The following is a 15,829-nucleotide window of genomic DNA, read 5'->3' as shown; positions in this document are numbered from 1 at the left end:
TGAATTCATTAAGGTACAAAACCACTACCTACTCAGTATGTAAGGCTAACAAGAAGGATAATTATTTCAGAGAACTAATAAACTTTATTTATTACAACCCTCAAACTGCTTAGGTCAATGGAGCATTTTAGTGATCTCCCCCTTTTCCACCAGTAATTACACCACTGGAAACTATGGCAAACAGGAAGAGTCTCCTGTTATACTACTGAGCATTATCAGCTGAGCACTGGACACTGCAGTTTAAGTGCAACTTAAAATACATACATCTTCATTTTTACATCTTCATATACATGCACAATACAGTTCAAACAGCCAGTACTGACATTTTTCCATTGAAAGCATCAAATTTCATTAAGCTACTCTTTGTATACAATTTTCCCCCTAAAAATACAGTAATTCTCTACCACACATTCAATGCAAAGAGAGTGATGAACATTATAAACGTGCTACTAAAAAAGCTAACGCATTGTAAAAAATTACTTATATTGAAGCACAGTAATTTCTAGGTTCATGTACTAATATGCATTAGCATGCAGAGAAACTAATTTTCTTTACCCAAAACCAGTATTTTGCAGTCATAAGCCTGTATCCATGTAAATCAGTTTTCCCTACTTGTCTGTGGGAACCTCTGGAACTTAAGAAAAATACAGCTTTAACTCAAAAGGATAACCCCCTCGATGATTTTTTTAATGATTTTCGGAATCTAGAGAGGTTCCAGCTAACTGGAAGCTGGTAAACATTGTCCCAGTTTAGGAAGGGCAAGAAGGATGACCCTGGAAACTACAAGTCTGTCAATGTCACTTCAATGACTATTACAGGAAAGTTTATTTGGGGAGGTATTAAAAACACCTGAAGGACAATGCAGTCATGAGTCACAATCAGTATGGGCTCCTGAGGGGAAAGTCCTGCTCAACAAACTTAATTCCCCTCTTAGGACAAAGTAACCCACCTAAGTATCAAGGGAAGCCAGCTGATCTAATCTTTTGGGATTTCAGTAAAGCTTTCAGCACTGTCTCACAGTGTCCTACCAGGTGAAATGTCCAGCAATCAGCTGGATAAACACAGCACGGGAGGGTGAGCAACTGGCTCACGGGTCAGGCACAAAGAGGTGTAGAGAACGGGGTGACATCAGACCTGCCACTAGCACGGGTCTGCAGGGCTCTATCCCTCCACAGGGCCTTGTGCTCATCAACATCTTCATAATTAGCTGGATGCAGGACTGGAAGGAATACTAAGTAATTTTTTCAGTGATACTAAATTGGAAAGACCTGTTGACTCCCTCGAAGGCAGGGAGGCCCTGCAGAGACACATCAACACATTTGAGGGCTGGGTAACCACAAACCATAAACAAAAGACAAGTGCTGAATTCTGCACCTGGGATGGGCAGCCCTGGATGTACATACAGACCAGAACAAGATGCTGAAAAGGAGCACCAGGGGAAGGGACCAGGGGGTCCTGGACAATGGCAAGTTGAATCTGAGTCAGCAGTGCCCTGGCAGCCAGGAGGGCCAAGTGTGTTCTGGGGGCATCAGGCACAGCATCAGCCCAGCAAGAGAGGGGATTATCCTGCTCTGCTCTGCACTGGGACAGCCTCAACTCAAGTGCTGGGGGCAGTTCTGGGTGCCACAAAATTAGAAAGATACAAAGCTATTAGAAAGATACAAAGCTATTAGAGCCACCAAGACGGTTCAGGACTTTACAAGGAGTGGCTGAGATCACTCGGCTTGCTCGGCCTGGAGAAGAGGAGACAGGGGAGACCTCACTGCATCCTTTAACATCCTCATGACAGGAAGAGCACGGGCAGACACTGATTTCTCTCTGGTCATCAGCGACAGAACGCAAGAGAATGGCATGAAGCTGTGTCAGGGGAAGTTTAAGTTAGATATTAGGAAGAAGTTCTTCACTCAGAGGGTGGTTAGGCACTGGAACAGGCTCCCCAGGGAACTGGCCACAAACCCTGACAGAGTTCAAGAAGCATTCTGACAACACTCTAAAGCATGTGATGTGATCCTTCAGTTTGTAAAATGTGCAAGGTCAGGATGATCCTTGTGGGTCCAACTCTGTATTTCTGTGATTCTACAAAAATAATTTAAAAATTTGAAAGCAACGGATTATATTAAAAAAGCAGTTTGCAACATACCAGTGAAGATGCAATGTTGAACAGACTCACACCCGCCTTTTCACTTTAAATCTTGCTGTGGAGGTTTTTGTTGGCCATTCATGTTTGACACGTGTCCTTGTAGCTTGATGTCTGTTTTTCTAACACTTAATGGTACACTACCAGTGAAATTTCCCTACCCCTTAAAAGGAGTACAAAAACTAACTTTTCTCCACGCCATCAAACCCACAAATTGTGGGGGCTGGGGGAAATACTTCCTTATTTTAGATGCAGGAAACAGAAATACAAAACAGTCTCTTTAGAAAAAGACTGAAGAAATCAGGAAACCCTTAAATTAAGGCACATTAGGCCAAACAAACAATTCCAACACTAAAATCATGTTTAATTATCATCTTACTAATTTCTCTGCCTGTTTTCCAAACCTCGTATTTGTGTAATTATCTTTCACACTGACAAGACTTCCTTCTCCACAAAGGGCATTTTTTTGTTCTTGTACCCTACCCCTGCCACACCGTAAATCTAATCTGTTGTGTTCTGCAGCTTAAAATATTGAATAGCAAAGAAAGATGCATCACAGTATCATGGATACTGCACTGATGCTTCTATTTGTTGATATTTTATTTACTAAGGCAAGAGGATAACATGGCACACCAATTTTCATTTCACCTCCTATCTTTTCAAGAGATATTTGACTAGTACTCAAACAACAGGAAGAATTTAAATTGTATAATTGACTTTTCACAACCTCAACGTCAAAAGGATAAAGTTATTTTATATAACTGTCATTAATTAAGTAATTTACTGTAGGCAAATACCCATTGCACAAGTTTAAGAATTAACTTGAGACTATAAATTGACAAGACTGGCATTACTGACAAAATCATTTTTATTGACTGCCCCCCTCGTTGCTTCTCCTTTTCATGACAGAACATGATTATTGGTTCTATTTCTACTGCAGAAGTGAAACAGAAATAATATGAAGTCTCAAGAACATAAAATCACTACAACAGACACCACCTTTCTGGATTTAAAAATTAGGTGATTCTTGTATTTTGCAGCGATGAGGACATGGTTATCTTGCCCAACTTCATCAGGTGCTCTTATGGCTAACACTGCTTCCACCTTCTTCTGGATATAGAAAGGAAGCTTAACAAATAAACCAACTCATTTCTGTGAGCTACACTTCATTATACCTGAAAGACATTTGTTTATCATGATGAAATTCAAGGGAAGCAAGATCTACAGAGAATTATCTAATCTTAAGCATAAGCTTTAGCTCTAAGTTGCAAGTTGCTTGTTAAAGATTGTGTATTTTTCCACTGTTATAAAAGAGGTTACGTGGATTCCAACTGCTCTGAAAAAAAAGAACTTATTTTGTAAAAACATCATATTACTTTTTAAAGTCATTCTTCAAAAACTCATGACCCTATTTCTTTTTTTTCCCACTTTTGCTAACCCATCAGCTCAAAAGACTTGTTCATAAATTACATGTAAGGGCTTATAAGTGGAATTATCATTCAGAAGAAAGCTTAGGATTTCAACTTGTTTCAACAATGCATCTTTGCTGAACACTGCTATTTACTCCCACAAAATATGAGTAATGCAGCACCACTGTAAGGTAAGTTTTTTGATGTTGAAACATACAAGAAAGAAAGCAAAAGATGTCCTGCATTGGTAGAGTTAGTCAACCTCCCACAAGATAGCCAGATTTGAATGAAAACCTTCAGCTGCCTATTCTGGTTGAATCTTACACTGAAAAATTAACCTTCTACTTACAGGGCATCAGAAACTTTGAAAGAAACTTCCCAACCTGCAAATAAATGTTTTTGATGAACATTTTCTTTTATTCCTGGCCATATCTATGAGTTTGTCAAATTGCAATGAAACAGGGTATATAAAAAGAAAAAAAAAATCCCTTTTTCTCTCCTCTAGAACTCATGGTTCTCAGACCCTTCTTTCCCATGAATTTGCAAAGAACCATGATAGAAACTATTATTTATATGAAGCAAAGCTAATCTGACTCCATTCTTTGCCAGGAGCTCAAAGAAGAGACGACCAAAGAAAAGAACAATGCAGCCATCCCAACTATTCTCTGACACCAACCAAAAATCAACTGTACAGAAGGCAGAAAGTCACAGAGGAGCTGCCTACAGTCACTGCAGTCCCAGACCAAAAGCAGCTCCTGCAGCACCAGCATTTAACACCCAAATTTCACCTCTCTATGGTATCTGCTCAAACCCAAGTCCAAACTACTAATGATAATAGTGTTATGTATACATTGCATTCAGAAGGACAAAAGCTTTCTAATTAAAGCCAGAAGGCATTTGAGGACAGAAAAGAAACAAAAGGAAAACACTTCAAAATTCCTCTGACCTTACACTCACCAAGAACAAGAGCAAGAGAGACTTTTAGTCCTTTCCTTACCCCAATCCAATCTGCCATGCAGAATCAACAGCTCTGAGCTTGCAAGTTACATGATACAAGATCTTCTTTGTGTTCCAACTTTTTTCTTTCGACAAACAACCCAGAATTCTCTTAAATATGGTTTTCTTATCAAGAGTCTTCATAGCTTGACTCAGAACCACATTGTGACTAGTTCTGATGATTTCTCTGACCATCTGATTTTGCAAGTCAAAACTATCTCCAAACACTTTAAGGTCATGCTACTTCCAAAACCCATATGCCCAGAACAGTTAGTGGAGTATGAGAAAGGCTAAAAATAGCCATGGGCATTTTAGTAAAAGGCAGAAGACAAAAGCTCATCCAGGAAACCTACTGATTTATCGGCTACAGAGAAAGCCTAGCTCATTAATGACACATCCAATCTAAAATTCAGTGTATTGGTAAAAAAAACCCAAAACAACCAACCAACAAACCTACTGCTCAAACAAAAAGCAACCCAATAAAATACACAATCACATCAATAGTTCAGCTTTCACTTACAGGTCATCATGGGCAATTTTTTTATTTATGTCACCATCTTTGCTACACAAATGTTGGCAACAACAGCCCCTCTTTCAAAAGCCATGGTAATTGTTGCCGGTACTAGCAAAGCAAAAACTACAATTCCTAGTGAGTCTACCACTTGGCTGGCACTACTTTCGGCCTTGAATTTCCACAAAAGAGGATATATAGCATGTAACAGCAGGTTTGACTGATCCCAAGACCACCAAAAATTGTAGCATTGTTATGCTGGCAATTGTTTGTTTAATTGTCAATTAACTTAGTAGTAATTTAAGTTGAAGGAGGAGGACAGCTACCCACAGAAGATGTATTAGAAAAATAAACAAACCATCAGTGAAGTGGCAGAACCACCTTCCCTCTTTGAAAGGGGAGAATAAATTCTCTCAGCTCAATACCGACAGGATTCTTCACATGCCTACAATTAAAGCTACTTCCTAAGAAGAGATTAGTATAAAAACACATTTGAATAATCAGATCTCATAACAAAGAAGAGAATTCTATGATTCCACCTCTAACACTGACAGCAGTACAGAGTATCAAGACAAAGCTGTGAGGCATGGGTATTTTCTCTATTTTCAAGCAGAGCTTCATGTCCTGCTCAGTATTATTCGTACAACTTAGCATCTGCAAAAAGCACAAGCCAAGTATAACCAGTGCACACTCACTCCTCCTGTCCTACCCTCACCTCACGCCTCCCTGAAGAATCTTCCCCATCCACTCCTACTTGGTTAGCTCCTGGCTGGAGAGGTTTCCTCCCCTCTTAACTACTTGACAGAGTCACTTGCACGCTTGTAGCCAAATGAGCTCCCAGATCTCATACTCAAGGAAGATGGTGCTTGTTGTACTGACGCCTTACACTTTAGCTTCCCTGAAGTCAAAATTTGAAGCTGAAGTCTCTCCTCTGAAGAATCTGCCCAAAAACTCCACAAGCATTCTCTCTTCTCCAGTCTCTGGGACAGGTTCCTGTCACATCACTTTCAAAAAGTCTTTCACACTTCCAGGACAATAAGGAACTCCTACCCAGCATCTCTCATTGCCTGTCAAGAGGAAAATTATCTGTGTACACAGATACTAAAAACACAAGGCTACATAATCACGAAAAACTGAAGTGGCACTAGTGGAGTGCAAACTGGAGATCACAACAAGGCAATCACTGTCTTTTCAGCTCCAATAGAAAAATCCTACATCTGTTTCAGCCAAAATCACAAATTAAATATGAGCTTATGAATTCACAGCAACTGACCCCTCAGATACAAATCTTTATGCTTAAAATATTCAAATCTACAAATGTCTCCACACAAAGTTCTTCTGGTCTTCTGTCTCAGATACCTATTAAAAAATTAACTGGGCTAGAAATAGATTTACTGAACAACAAGGCCAGAACTCTGCAAATAAATGCCAAATGAGTACTGATGACTTTTCTATTTAGTTTTGGTGAATTTTGTTTTCTGCTGCGTGAAGCTTCAACAGGGAAAGTATTTTGAGAAGTGGAAAACTACAGGTTGCCCAGAGAAGTTGTAGAGTTGTCAAAAGCCTTCCTGGGCAACCTCGTCTAGGCCACTATCAGAGCAGGGGATGAGGGACCCCCAGAGGTTTCTTCCAGCCTCAATCATTCTGTGAAAACAACATCATTTGTACTCAACAACATACTACTTTCCCACAATAAAAATTAAGAAGGCAGACTTCCAAATCACCATCCGAAGTAAATGATTTAGACAAAAGAAACAAAATGATCAAACAGCAGCCAGTTGGAGATGAATGCTCAAAATCATTGTTCCTTCACACTTTCCCACTGGAAATAACCATGATGGCTATAATACAAGTTTTACTAACCATCTGCTGAAAAATGTACCATCTCCAACCACAAAACAGGAAAAAATTTCCTAGCTGAAACTTCCAGATGTCAAGACAAGCTTCTGGCTTCCTCTTCTTTAAAAAGCACATTCCAGATGACATACTTAGTTTTGTGTAGTCAGGAGTTTTTTTGGCCATTATTTATTTGCTAAAAATTAAGCTCAGCCTCCACAGAAACAGTATTTTCATAGCAGTTAAGTCACTGACTACACAGGAAAACAGCCATCTTCTATTAATGCATTTTCTATGTAGATATCTCACATCAAGTTTTCCGTGATATAGTCATACCTTAGCATTTAATACATCTGAATATAGTGCAGCACCAAGTACTATGCTGCTTTCTACGACGTTAGAGAAAAAACATAAAGACACAATTAGTCAATATTTACATAACTATTAGAATTTGAGGATTTTTTTAAAGTGAATATTATGACTCACGAAGATCTGCAAGAAAAAACAAGGACGTGTTCCACTTGTGTTTCCAGTTCAATTATAAGCTCCGCAGCCCAGACACACTCAAGCTAGAAACACTCTTAGGTAGTTCCAATCTAGAGTCCAAAATAAAGCCTTAGTGTGTGCAGGGTTTCCTACAGAGGTTTCCAAGCATTAGGTCTTTGCATCATCTCAGATCACAGGCCTGACAAAAAACAAGCAAACCTTCACATATTTCTGAGTTCTATGAAAGAAGAGCAAAATGAATGCATATAAGAAACGTAAGAGAAGCTAAAAAAAAGAAATCTGCAGTTGGATTTCAAATAGGACCTACTAATAAAGAGATCTTACATACTGTCCCCATGACAGTTTTTATTGTATAAATATTGACAGGGAGTGGCAACCTTTCAGCTAACGAAAGCCAATCCTTTACAAGATTTTGAGTATCCGAATAGACTTTGACCCCTACTCCAGTCAAAAGCTGGTGCTGATCCTGTGCCGGTTCTCCCGTAGCAACATGGGCAGCCAACCCAGCAAAGCAGCTCCTGTCTAGACAGCCTCCAGACAGCTGTAACTGAAGATGCACCACAGCACCTTACACCCTCCTGAAGATGAGCACACTACAGAGGCATCTCTACCCTGCTGACTGGAGACTTCAGCACAGGTAATCCCATCATCTCGGCACAGCAAAACAACGGGGACAACAGAAGCTCCAAACCACTTTTCTTCTTCTCAAAGATCCTGTTTCAGCATTTGTTCAGTCACTGTTCTCAGAATCATTTAGGCTGGAAAAGACTATAAGATCACTGAGTCCAATCATTTCCCCAGCACTGCCAAGAACAGTCACTAAACCGCGTCCCCATGTGCCACATCTACACACCCCTTCAGGGATAGGGACTCCATCACTGCCCTGGGGAGCCTGTTCCAATGCCAATGTTCCAGTGTCACAGTTTTTCTGCTGCACTTGGCTCCCTGCTCCTCCTGTTTGCTGTCCACGCTGTGTGCCTTGGCATTAATTCCAGTGTTAATTTCAGCAGATTGCTAAGGAAGCTAAAAGATGGTGTTATTTGCATTTGCTTTCACTGAGCTATAACTGGGTGTTGCCTGCATAGTGCCTGCAGTTTTACCAGTATTGTCTCATCATCCCTCTGGCTTTATTGCTGATGAAATGACTGGACAAATTAAGGCAAAGACAGAAAAGTTTTTAACCACCCTCCCAATTTTTTTCTCAGAGAAATAAGTTCAGTTTTTCAGTATTTCTATTTGGAACTACAGTTTCTTAATGACAAAGGAGTTTTGATAAATAAAATCAAGCAACATCCACCAAAAAAAGACTTTAAATACATGGTTTGGGACCTCTTAAATTCAAGATAAACATCCTGGATCAAGACAAACATCTCAGTGTTCTTTGGTAAGAGACCTTAAAAAGCTTTTTATTTTTATATAGTACTAAAGTATGACCTAGGGAATTTGGCTAACAACAACTGTGAGGCTACCAACATCATCTGTTCACAAGGCTTCTCAGTATTTATTAAGTTCTCAATGAGTGGCTCCTGAAATTATCACTGTCCTCAAAGTCAAAGATTTACAGACCAACAGGTTGATTTTCAATTTGTCCCGCAAACAAATTCCAGGTGTTTCCCTCTTCCTTCCCTCGAGCAACAAAAAAAACCACTCTGTAGTTGCCAGGGAAAAGGACGTTGTTTACAAATACTTTTACTTTGTAAAAGCATTTATAGCTTAGTTGGGTGTTTTATTCCTCGTTGAAATGTGTCAACATCAACTTTCTATTATCATTCCTCATTAAAACTTTTTATAGGAAAAATAAATAATTACATTCCTACAGAGCTTCTAGTTTTATAAATAGAAGAATTGGCTAAGTTAACTATTAATTCCTCTGTAAAACCTACCATACACCACAAAACAAATGCTAACATTTTGACAGTTCCACATCGCTACTGTTAAATTTCTAAAGGCTAACGTAATACTAAAAAATTCTTACGAGATGCAACCTGAAATAAGAAACCATCAAATTACTATATTCTCAAAGCCAACTTAGAGATGCATTTTACCTTTGACTAACATATCAAGATATATTTTATCATTAACATGAATCTTTATATTTCATAATCTGCAGTGATGAGTAGATAACATTAACATTAAATATCAGTATTAATAATGTTAATTAACATTAACATTAATTATTAACATTAATAATTAACATTAATAATTTTTGCATATAAAGTTCAGATATGGTAACTTGAAGACATGGAATTGTATTTCTAGGTCAGTCAGAAGTCTTACTTTGAATCTAACTATCAAATCACAGAATGGTTTGGGTTAGAAGGGACCTTTAAGGATCATCTAGTACCAAACCCCTGCCATGGGCAAGGACATCTTCCCCTAGATCAGGCTGCTCAAAGCCCCATCCAGTCCAGCCTTGAATACTTCCATGGTTGGTGTAGCCACAACTTCTCCAGGGAAACTGTTCCAGCACCTCACGACCTTCCCAGTAAAAAACTTCCTCATGTCCAGTCTAAATCTGAATTCAATTCAATTTAAAGCCCTTGCCCTGACACTAACAGCCCCTGTCAAAAAGGTCATTTTCTAACAGATGGGCCAGAAATTCGGATAAAACCCCCAAATCCTTCTCCACATGGCTGCTCTCAAACCAGTCTGTAGTGATGCTGCTGACTGCCCCAATACAACTGCACACATTCCACTGGGATCGAAAGAATGGTAGAAAGATGTCCAAGGAGATTGTGCCAGTCACAACACTTTCCCTTTCTTTGGACCAGCTTCAGACAAAGAATCCTGAAGCTGACAATCTGCAAATGTTCATGAAGTTCTGCTTCTTGAATATATATATAAATATATATACACCCACACACACATATACACAAGAAGCTTCATTAGCAGTCAAGGAAGCTTCTGAGGTACCAAATTATTCTAGGATTTAATCACTCAGACTTTAAGAGCAGAGCTAATGTGGTTTCAGTCAACATGATTTCAACAGCTATTTGGATAGATACCTCCAAAGTAAAGGTGCTTTCAGTTATTTACTTTTTATTTACTGCTTTTTAAAATTTTATTATCCAAATCCCTAATCACAAAGTCTTCAAAAGTGCTTTCTAACACATTTAACAGAAGGGAAACACGTCTAATAACAGATACACCTTGCCTCAGCGATCATCTTGCCTTTTCCTCTGCAAGACAGATGAACATGAATTAATCTAGCTGATGAAACAGGCCTAGGAAAAACAGGCAAATCAAGCTCTGTAGCTATACATTTCTGATGCAACAAAAATGGAAACCTCTTGAGAGCAGATAAAACAAGTTTGTGATATGCTTTGATTTGCAATGTTTACTGCTGTCAGTTATTTTGAAGACAAACTGCTCAACAAATGAAATATTTGACAACTTTGAAGATTAAGACCACCAAAAGTGTGAAGTTTCTAAAATCAACTATGGAAGTAACTAAGTACCTGAATAATTATAATATTATGTTGTTATATATATATAAATAAGATATACATAATAATTCAAGTGCCTGTATAAACCATGAAGACACTCTTCGTAAGCACCTACCAGAACAGAGAGAGAACCAAAATACATTTTCGTGAAAAGTTACTAATTATTTTAGAATCGAAAACCTATGCAATTCCAGGTCAATCTACACACTTATTACACCCCTTAACTCCCACTCTCCAAAATCTGGAAGCCCATAAACCCCAAGAACTTACTAAAACACGGGTTCATTCCAAAAATTGTTATAGAATGATGCTCAATGAATACTGCTTTTCAGTGTTTAAACTCACTGAGCTCAAGTTAATAGTTAGTCACTTACACTGCCTTTGAGCCTACTCAGCACCCCTATGGAAATTACCAGGACCTGACCACTGCATACCCCACCATGGGACCACCTCTCTAACACAGCCTTCAGTGTTATTCTATCTTTTGGGAACCACAGGACTCCTAGTACCAAATATTTTGAGAAAATGCACTACATGATGCTGTGACACATTGTCTACACTTAAATCAGGCTTGAGCCCCCCATGCCTCATCAAAAAAAAAAAAAAAAAGACAGCTTATCTATGATTCCCCTGCCTAGTACCAAATCAAGTGCATAGAAGCCCTAAAGAAACAAATTTTGTTACAGACAGCTGCAACCTAAATTCATTTTCTTACTCTGTTTTTTATTACAGTTGCATAAGAGAAAACAGGAAAAATAAACACATCTTTCTCCTGCACTTCAGCTTTATGAATTCCCTTCCTGCAGCATGTAAATTGAAGTTACAAGGCCCTCAGTGTGCCTTTTCCGCCTGCTCTCCTCTGTTGTCAGCACTCTTCTCCCACACCTTCCTGAAACGGTAACACATCTTCTTTGTATCAGGCCCCACCCCCATCTTCTTTTCTTAGAGTTCTCATACTACTTCACATATAAATTTAGAATCTTTCTAGCATACAGAATAGCTTACGACAGTCACAAAACCCAACATGGCTAGAAACCTGATTTAAAGGTTATTCCATGTCTTGCCTGTTAGTCTACAAAGGGGAACTGATAGGGAAGAAAAATAAGAGAAGAAAAATGAAGCCAAGTTAGAGGATAAAACCATCCTAAGAGAAGCCAAGAGCATTGCTGGGACTTTTCATCATACAGCCAAAAAAAAAAGTTGCCTGAACCTAAATGAACCCTAGCATTTTAAACCTACACATACAGAATATCAGATGCTGAAGTGTCTGTGTATCTGCTACTCCTGTATTTCCACTCAGATATGCAGTTACCTACCACCTTTGCTTAGGAAAAGTCAAAAGCAGTTATAAGGAACATCCTTATGTATATAATGCACAACCTTAATCAAAGGTAAAAAATATTTTAGATTTTTAAAGTTTTACTAGAAAGAATTTTTGTATGTAGTCGAACCAGAAAAATATGATTTAACTTTCTTGTTAAGTGTGTCACATCTAAAGTCTGTCATATTTCCCTCTTTAACTGAGACTTGCATGGAAGAGAATGGGGAGTTCATTTCAGAAGTTATTCAAATGCAGATCAATCACACCTACACCTAAGCATTTCTTCCTTAAAAGCATATCCATACAGATTTTAATGGATTTGATATATAAGTAGTACTTTGGGCCAAGAATGATGCTTGTAGTGTGAATCATCACATTAAGAACTGGTGTAAAATATTTAAGCCGTTTAGAAAATGTTAGGGTACTTCAATTATTCTATAGAAAAGACCCCAAGAACAAGTGAAGCAGAGTATATGTCCAGCCAGCAGTTAAGACTGATATATTGACCAAACATATACAAAGTTAGCTTACCAAGTGATTTCCTCAGAAGCAGCATTTTCTTTTTTAATTGATAATAGTTTAAAAGAAATTGCCTAAAAATTGTCACTTCGAAGGACCTTAAAATCTGTAATATAAACACATGTTCTAAAACTTTCAACAAGCATGACAGGAAGCATCCTAGCAAGTTCATTCCCAAACTGACTACAGCTTAGCTCCTAATCACAATTAAGATAACTGAAATGGGGCAAATCCTTAAACTGATTATAAGATTAAGGAATACGGTTAAAGATACTACCAACTGCATGTCTGATACCTGCCAAGGTTCCCAAAGAACAGCCAGCACTTCAGCACAGACTAGCAAACTGAGCTATGGTTAATGTAAACTCTGAACTCTCAGCTGACTTCATACTCTTGACACCTATCAATAGAACCAGGCTGTAAAAACGTCTGATTAGTCTCGAGGTACCAAAATTGACACACTATATCCTAAGAACCAGAGGTCTCCTCATTAGCTGTGGCTCTAAGATGACAGATAGGTAAAGCAGATCAAGAGAAGCAAGTTAACTAGAGGATGCAGTGCTATTTTCTATTATGACAGCAGCATCCACAAGGCTCTGCTTGAATCTAGGGATGTAGGTTTGATCTGCCAACACTTCAGAAGCTCACAAACCTGTAATAAGTTAAAGAGAGTAAACAATATTTTGAACTTGCACAGATTCTTGCATTATTCTTTTATCTATTCACCGCCTTATGCTCAAGCAAGCTTTCTGCCAAGAACCATGCAGCAGAAAATGAAGCATGACTATTAAGAGCTATCTCCACCCCCACACCTCCCTTCCCTTCCAACCCCAAATGTCAGAGTTCATACGAGGAACAAATCCAATTTATTTGTTCCTCTCTCTGACAACAGAAAGCCAGGGAAAAAAATACACTAAAGAACTTCCATCACTTGCTCCAAAGAAAATAAGCCCTCTACTTCAGCGTGAAAGCACAAATTACACTTCGGTACTATTTAAGGACATCTCTAGGCATATCTAAGGACCCAGATGCATCCCAAACAAATTGGTTGTATTTGGCATACAGTTTACTGCAGTACTAAGTGAACTAAATGAGGCCTAAAAGAGCATCCAATTCTGTCAATCAACCAAATGACGTTGGCTGGTTTTATTCAGGAAGTGTTATGGCTTGCTTTCCTGTGATGCGGTTTTAACACTGACAGCATTGGTGAGATCCAGCTATTAGGTACGATCAATTAGGGACACAGCAAGCGAGCAGGCCTAGCACAACCATCAGTTTAAAACGCATTTAAACACCTGCCCCCACCTGTAAGGGCTTATTAATCGTGTTGTACGCAACTGTCAGCGCTTCAGTGCTTAAGCACAGCATAAGAGGACCTCAATCTTTATAGGAGTTGTTGGAGAGAGAACTGGTGTCACAGTTTTTTGACGTCCTATGCTCACACAGGAGTGGCACTCACGAATTCCGCCTTTGTGGAAAGGCTCCACCGCCCCTGTGACAGCCGGCGAGGCACAGAGGTGCGCTGGGAGCGAGAGATGACAAGTGTCAGGCAGGGCTGGGCAGGCGCCTCCTTGGCATGAGCCGCTCTCCCGGCACACGGGCACGTTCACGCACCCTCAGCCCAACGCTGGGTAAACAAAACACCAGCACGGAGCTGAACAGGGCGGTGACTCAGCCAGGAGTGCGAGATTCGGTCCCACAGGGTAAGGAATTCGGGGAGACGTGACCGGGGGCCCATCGGCGCTCCGTACTCACCAGCAAACAGTCCACGTTCACTTCGGATTTGGGGTCCTTCAAAGTCACGTCGATTTTCTCAAAGCGAGACTCAAAACTTTCTCCCGTCGACATGTTTCCGGAGTTAAAAAGTTTCCCTTATTCCAGAGCAAAGTTAAGGTTAAAAAAAAAAAATAACGATAAAGTAAAAAAAAAAACCAAAACAAAACAAAAAAAAAAACAGGAACAGGCGAGCACAAAAGAGAAACTATAGCCTCCACCAGGCTGAAGGAAGCGCCTCCTGCGAGATCCCTTCAATCGCAAAAGTCTCTGGGGCAAGTCCCCGCCAAGGGGGCAGAGAATCCAAGGGGAGCCCACAGCAGGCGGGGGACGAGGCTGCTTCTCCCCCCGCTCCTCCAGGCACGCACGCAGCTTTCCGGGATGCTCACAGCTCCGCAGCAGCAGGTTTCCTCTCCCTCCCTCCTCTGCTCGGGCCCCACCGCCTCAGCATTCCCATTTTCCCAGCCGGGGCAGCCGTCCTGGGCTCCAGCGTAGCGGTCCCTCCTCCTCGCCCTGCTGCTGCAGCGCCGGCGGGCCGGTGCCAGGTTCCGGAGCGCGGCTTTCTTTCCGGTGAACAACAGAAGAGGGGAAACAAAAAAAAGGCAAAAAAAAAAAAAAGAAAGAAAAAAAAAAAGGAAAGGAAAAAAAAAAAAGGACAAAAGCCTGCAGCCACACCACCAAGGCAAAATGGATGGAAAAATAAAATTTAGGGGAATCCTCTCGACGGCGTGTCTCAGCGCCGTGGGGTTGGTCCGTCCGTCGAGGGGTCGGGCACGGGGCGAGGAAGCGAGGAAGGCACCGGGGGAGTGCCCCCACGGGCGGCGGACGAGTAACCTCACCGGCGGAACGGCCGCGGCAGCATCTTTCTTCCTCTCTCCTCCTCTCGCTGCCTCCCGCCGCTGCCAACGCCGGTTCAGCCCCTCCCTCTCCGCTCCTCCGCCTCACGGACGGGACGGCAGCCCGGACCGCCTCAGGACCGACCCGAGATTGCGGCGTGAGAGGGGAGGAGAGAAGGAGGCGGCTTAAGGGGAGGGGAGAGCGTGAGGTCCGGCGGCCGCAAGAGAACCTGCCAGAGCCGCCAACATGTCCGCCTTCCTGTTTGAACAGTCGGGGACGGGGCGCATGCGCGCGGGGAACGGCTCCGGTGCCGGCGGGACGGGACGGGACGGGCGGCAGGAGGTGCGCGCGCGCGCTTGGGAAGGAATCACAGTCGCCGAATCAGTTAGGTTGGAAAACACCTCTGAGACCATCCAAACCGACCTGTGAGCGAACACCACCGCGTCAACTAGACCAGGGCACTGAGTGCCACGCCCAATCTTTCCTTAAACACCTCCAGGAATGGTGACTCCACCACCTCCCTGGGCAGTCTATTCC

At 41.0% G+C, this 15,829-nt stretch overlaps 1 protein-coding gene across 3 annotated transcripts in view; it reads right to left on the bottom strand.

Moving 5' to 3' along the window:
• ROCK1 (Rho associated coiled-coil containing protein kinase 1) overlaps positions 1-15,539 on the bottom strand; it is an 82,731-nt gene extending 67,192 nt beyond the window's left edge. For all 3 annotated transcript variants that reach the window (XR_014616613.1, XM_084218124.1, XM_084218125.1), the window contains exon 1: positions 14,438-15,539. Coding sequence is in view for 2 of the 3 variants with exons in the window: in XM_084218124.1 (XP_084074250.1) it covers positions 14,438-14,530 (93 nt within the window). In the remaining variant the exon portion in view is untranslated. The remainder of the gene's footprint in view (positions 1-14,437) is intronic.
• Positions 15,540-15,829: the final 290 nt, after the last annotated feature.

This window comes from Fringilla coelebs, assembly GCF_963513975.1.
Source record: "Fringilla coelebs genome assembly, chromosome: 1".
Classification (NCBI taxonomy): Eukaryota; Metazoa; Chordata; class Aves; order Passeriformes; family Fringillidae; genus Fringilla; species Fringilla coelebs.
Note: the sequence above shows the minus strand (reverse complement) of the source record. Positions and strands in the feature narration are given on the sequence as shown.